The sequence below is a fragment of the Rhopalosiphum maidis genome, chromosome 4, assembly GCF_003676215.2.
Source record: "Rhopalosiphum maidis isolate BTI-1 chromosome 4, ASM367621v3, whole genome shotgun sequence".
NCBI lineage: Eukaryota > Metazoa > Arthropoda > Insecta > Hemiptera > Aphididae > Rhopalosiphum > Rhopalosiphum maidis.
In genome coordinates, this window is record NC_040880.1 from 13,771,352 (window position 1) to 13,777,821 (window position 6,470).

General features: G+C 27.2%; 1 protein-coding gene across 1 annotated transcript; it reads right to left on the bottom strand.

Moving 5' to 3' along the window:
- Positions 1 to 1,398: 1,398 nt before the first annotated feature.
- Positions 1,399 to 6,051, bottom strand: LOC113548670 (tektin-1-like). The gene is made up of 4 exons (XM_026949672.1): positions 5,436 to 6,051; positions 4,740 to 5,012; positions 3,617 to 3,839; positions 1,399 to 2,379 (listed from the first exon to the last, which is right to left on the bottom strand). Exons 1-4 carry the CDS (start codon positions 5,804 to 5,806, stop codon positions 2,023 to 2,025), a joined length of 1,224 nt encoding a protein of 407 aa, XP_026805473.1. The 5' UTR covers positions 5,807 to 6,051; the 3' UTR covers positions 1,399 to 2,022.
- Positions 6,052 to 6,470: the final 419 nt, after the last annotated feature.

The window sequence follows — 6,470 nt, forward strand, 5'->3', positions numbered from 1 at the left end:
TACTCCCATTAATTATAATGTAAATTTAACGTGCAGCTATTTTCGTTACCAGATTTCATAACCAGTATATGATATTTGTGTATCAACATAGGATTTTTCGAAGGATATAAAATTGCTTAACTAAAAAATGTATAGACAACAATGACTACCTTCAGTAGTCTATACAAAACGTCCATATGATCATAGTTCTACGACAAAACATATATGATTTTAGAATTTTGTAATGAAATATGTAAATTAAAAGGTAATAAAGGTAGGATTGGGGAGAAAAAATTAAGTATACGATTTAATCCCCCCTCACACACAAAAAAAACAACCTACACTCAGAGAAAACATAGTTTTAATTTCTATGATTTCATTCCATTGATTTACTATTTTATTGTTTTCTTAAAATGTATGACAAATTTCATCAATTCAAAGATATTTTCTTTAATTTAAGAATAAAAATATACAATTAAATTTTAGCAAATCCATTGATTAAATTATTCAGGTTTCTTTAAAATAAAGAAAAAAAATATTTTATTTTACCTTCAACTGACTTAGAAACAATAAAAGATATCTTTATTTTTACGCATAATTATGATGTTGAAACAATGAAAAATAGTACTTAATTTGTTAACAAAATGGTTTAAAATCAATAGCTTATTACATTAAATACATTTCAATCAACCTTTACATCAATTTCACTTTTCCTATAATCAATGTTATCGAATATCATAATTTAAGTTTTCTAAAATAGTATTAGTTTTAAGGAAAATATCTTAATGTTAATAGAATATTATCAATATTTCATTTTTTCTCAATTTAACAACTGTAAAATGGTATTGAATTAATAGCATTTTTCGTTATATTGACGAAAATATATTTTTATAGTTTAAGATAAAAAAATATCAGTCAATTAGAAGAAAAGTTTTGGCGTCGCTTTATGGCATAGGTATTTTATGTAAGATTGCAGCAAACGCGTACATTATTACTGCCCAAACTATTATAGCTTTTATTTATATAAGAAGTGTCTAACATTAAAACATTTTAAACTAAATCTGTTTAGTAAATTTATTTATTCCTATATTCTTTTAGGACTGAAACAAATGGAAAGCAGTTATTAAAATCTTATGTTCTATTTTTAAAAAGAGTACCTAGACCCAATTATTATAGTACTCTATAATTCCCCCCCGCCAATTTTTTTTTTATTAAACTAGTGTTTATACGATGCTATAATGTATTTATTGAAATTATATAGAACAGGTATAAGCATTAATATTTAATTCTTTAAATAAATTTGGTATATTAAAATATTGTATATTATATATTCTGTATTTTCTATGCTAAGGGTAATATATAATACATAAAAAACATGAAAATATATACAGATATTGTTGATAAATAGTAAATAAATTAAAAAGACAATTAATAAGAATATCCAAGTTTAATAACACATGAATTATACTAATCGCATAGGCATAGCTAAACAATGTTTAACGTAAAATAAAAAAAGCAGCTCAGAAATAACGGCTTAAATGCTTAAGATTTGGCATCAAATATCAATTCAAATTGTAGTCGATAGGTGTTAGCGCTAGGTTTCCAAGCATAGGTAGGTGCAATAGTACCTAATAAGAACATGGTGCTCGAATTTTTTGCATTCTTTAAAAAAAAAATCATTATATTGAAGGAAAATTTACTTTTATCTAGTACATTACATCTTTGGTTTAAAAATATTAAGGTTATAATTTAAAGGTGGTAGTATTAATCTTATTACAATTAATATTTGTTTCTATTATATGATTTCTTACTATGAAAGAAATAATTTCTTTAAATTGTTTATAGTCATAATTAATTTAATGGAAAATTTATTATTTTTCAAGAATTATGAGCTTCATTAATTCAATGAAATCAATAACCTGGATATAATGAGTTAACTTCATTGGATCAAAATCATACCAGTTTTTCATTGATTTAAATGCGTTTTTCATTAATTAAATGAAATTTTTTTCTGAGTGTATAGATCCGTGTCCGACGAGTACTTTAAAAAGCTCGGTAGTTGACGCGTTTCCGTTGCTCGGTACACAACTCGTTATCGATACGGAACGAATTTTGTTTGACTTGCAGCTGCACATCAATACGGGCGGTGGACTGTTTAAGACGTCTACGGCATTCCACAGATTCGGCCATCATACTTTGCAGACTTTTCACGTCGTTTTCCAGTTGAACCACCTCGTCAAACAACCTCAATTCCAGCTCATCCCGGCACAGTTCGACGCCTTCTCTGCGTGTCCGGTTCAACAACCGCGTGTGAGCTAGTGCTAAGCATGCCTCCCTGTCGTCGATAGCTTTTTTTAATTTTTCGATTGTTTCTTGTACTTCTTCGATATTTTTGATCGTCTGTAAATCGAATCGTATACACATAATATATAACTGCTGCTTGTTTTAATTTATATAAGCACACTGTATACCTATACATTGGCGCGGACATTGAAGTGGTGGCACTATAGAGGGACAAGTTTTTTTCTTATGGTATAAATAAATACTGGATTATAATCGATTTAATTAAATTTAATCGATAACGATATTTTAATGTATTTTTTAAAGACAACCTACTATGTTTTTGATTTGATCTAATCGCAGAAAGCAAAAATTGTTGATGTATAGTGTGTTAGTAATATCGTATTAAGTAAATTAAAATATATTATATATTATACAAATATTTTTTTTTATGAACGAAGTAGATAAATAAAGTTTACCTATCTAGATTTACAACGTTTGTATGGTATTCCACATAGTGGCGTCACTAATATCCGGATTCCAATACTATTCGAATAATCCGGATATCCGAGTCCTAAACACATGACGGATAAAATCGGAATAATCAGAATATTTTAATAGTGTTGCTTAATTATTTAAAATTTAAATATTTATTATTTAATTTATATAAGTCTTAGACTGTGTTTTATTTAAGTCAGTAAGATTTGAAATTTAAAAATAATTGTTTGGCTCAAAAATGTTGGTAAAGTTATATTATTTTATCATAATATGCAATTATTAATCGATGAGAATATTATAATATTATCTCATACATATTCGGCTTTAATTTGTTTTTGCAACGTAAGTTTAGAATAGAATGTGTTCAAAGAACATTTGAATTATTCGGATAATTTGTACTTTAAATTTTGTATTCGAATATTCGGATACTCCATATCTTACTCTTTCTTTATTTCTTATCCAATTACTATCATAATGAATAGCTTTTTTCTTTTAAAAATCATAACAATATCGGAAAAATGTTATTGTAAATAGAACGTCTGTAGTAGATAGTAGGTACTATAAATTATAAATATATACATAGACAGACAAGGCACATTAGACGGAAATCATTACTCATTCATTGTCCACGAAATACCTATATTTCATATTCATATAATACTTTATATACGTGATACGTCATACTCGTGTATTTGTGTATAAGTATAAGTGGAAAACTAATAAGAAACATATTATATGTATTCATATTTCATTTAACAATGTAATTATCATTATCCACAATATACGCGAATGGCGAATACGCGATTTATAATATAGGTAGGTATATAAATATAGTGATATCAAAAATTCAGAAACATACTTCGACTCTTTGTTTGTTCAATTTTTCAATCACTTCAAGGTATTCTTCCACTCGCAATTTAAATGCTAAGTCGACTGCGGCCGATTGGCCTACCAAGTCCTTAAACATTTTATTCAGACACTTGTCAAAAAATGCACGAATGGGTCGTCCATCCACAAGTACTTTATTAGCTGCCGAAATTATGTCTAATGTGAATTGATCCCATTCTGTGGTCGAAATCGTACTGCATATAGAGAAATATAATTATGTTTATTAAATATTAATAATTATTTTTATATTTACATTTGTATACAGTGTCTTTAATAAAAAAAAAGGTAACACGAAATATTTGAAATGCACGACGATATGACCTTGAATTTGATTCATATTTTTTTACTCCATCTTTATAAAGATTATCTCTATTATCATTTATTGGACTTAATAATTATTTTATTTTCAACCTTTTTTTTCCACACATGCTTTCAGAATACAACATTTTGAATTGCAATTCCCATTTTGAAGATTGATTTTGAATTACATTCTTTTTACTAGTAAAGATTTTTTATTTTAAAAATTGATTGATCGTGAGTGACTTCATATAATGATTATTTGAAACTTAAACTTGCTCTCAACCAATTAAATTTTTAAAATAGGTAATTATTAAAACAAAATACTTAATTTAAATTTACGCTCAAAAAACGGTATTGCAACTCTATAATTTTTGTTTCGCTTCGCAAACGTGGAAAAGGGTTAAAAATTAAAAATTTTCGATAATAAGTATGTAGTGAAAACAACCCACATCAAATTCAAGGTCAAAAGTCACTTTAAAAATATTTCGTATTAAATTTATCGTCGAATAAATTGCAGTTATACTATAAAAGTGAAATGTTTGTTTAGAGGGTGGGTATAATAAGAAATAAAGACCAGGGCCCTGGGTATATGTGACAAATCGGTAGGGGATCTTTATCATCCTTCTTATAATAACTATTTATAAAATAGTTACAAAATAAAAATCTTGGTTTAAAAAAAATTCACGGTGCGGACACCTGATGTTATGACGTACTCATTCTGTGAATAACCCCGGTGAGATCTTCGCTAACCTCCACGGGTGGGGCAAACTTCATAGCAACGGGAAAATACTCACGCAGGTTTGAATATGTTTTTATTGTTCAAAATCGATTTCTTAACAATGTTTTCGTTGAGATTTTTGTTTTGCTCTTCAATTTTTAACGCATTTTTCTTACAATGAAAATCTACAGATAAGTTGTAAACGAATTTTCTCAGTTTCCTGATCTGTAGCACGACCTTATCTTGTAAATCTTGAAGTTTATCGTTGATGCCCAAGATCAGTTCGCGTTCTCGTAACAGTTCTTTCTCGACATCGTCAAACACCAAATCTATGCTCTGACGAGAATTTCTGTGCGTATGAACGTATAACATTATACAGAGAGATCAATTTTTGTATTTTTGAAAAATAAAAAATATAAAATTTTCTATACTTTATCAATGGATTTTTAGGTTTTACATTATTTTTAATTTCTGTTTACAAGCAAAACCTACTTAGAAAATATCGATGTATATAATATATTACATAGAAAATTATATAGTTATTTTTTCTTCAAAACTTTTAAAAGTTTGGATGAGTGGAAATAAACCACAACAGTTGTATGGCTATTAAAAACCACCATGATAAAAGGTAGTAAAAATTAGATTTTTTTAAAAAAATTAAAAACTTAAATATTGCGTGGCTAGTTCAATAGATCACCCTAATTTTTTACAGACAATATGCATATACATATCAAGTAATTTTAAATCGCGTTTTTTTTTATGTCATTCTCACCTCAATCTAAGACACTCAGCAATAGCGTCAAGCGCGTCACCGACAAGCAATTTGTTGGCATTGTCAATGCGCACCTGATAGCCCAACAGCAAACAAATTTCTTCATCCAGATCGTTTTTCTGTTTTTCGATTTCCTTACATTTGTACTCTATATCCTTGATTATCACCTTAGACTGGTAGTCAATGTCCAATTTATTTTTTATTACAGAATCCTTAGCTTGGCCAAATAACCGATCAGCTTCAAGTGTTAACCTTTGGGCCAATTCTCGTTGTTCTTCCGCTGCTGTGATTTCTTGTTCACTGTTATATCGCCACTCTGTAGGCGTATGATAATTAAAATTATATACATTGTAATAATTATTACAACTCATATTGAAAATGATGATGATATGACTTAAAAACTAAATAAATAAGATAAGTATATTTTTTATTTTATTCTTTTCTTTTATTGTTCGAGTGAAACAAGCTGATGTCAGATACAGTATATTGCTTTGTTTACAATAGTTACTATGGTTATAAGGATGAGAACTAAGGAGGGAGTATATTGATTTTATTATATAAATTAGGAAAGTAAAAAATATAGAAATGTACATCTGTTCTTAATGTATAAATAGAATAAGAATACAATAAAATTTAACATTTTGTATTTATAAAAATATTGTTATTATTTTATAATAAAATATATATTATATTTATATAATTCAGGCCATTGTGAATTAAATATAATCTCAGAATGTGTTACAAAAAATATAATAATTTATTCAAAATACGTACGCTTATCAGTAAATCTTTTTTCTTAAAACATACAAGTTATCACAGATTATTAGTTTTGTTAACCAATACATACATTGGCAACAAACAGAATAAAATTTCAATTGAATGGATTCAATGAGTTTAAGTACACCAGTATACATACATATAAATAATAATACTATCAAGATTTTTTGAAATAAAAATCATAAAATTGTATAGGAGGTATATACAATTTGAAAAATTATATTAGGGATTGAGGTCAAAACAATGTTATAAAATATG

Coding starts and splice junctions, on each gene's coding strand:
- LOC113548670 (XM_026949672.1), bottom strand. CDS start 5,806: ATGAGTTGTAATAATTATTACAATGTATATAATTTTAATTATCATACG. Junction 3,840..4,739: donor AAAAACATATTCAAACCTGC/GTGAGTATTTTC, acceptor CTCTATATGCAG/TACGATTTCGACCACAGAAT. Junction 2,380..3,616: donor TGAACAAACAAAGAGTCGAA/GTATGTTTCTGA, acceptor TTCGATTTACAG/ACGATCAAAAATATCGAAGA.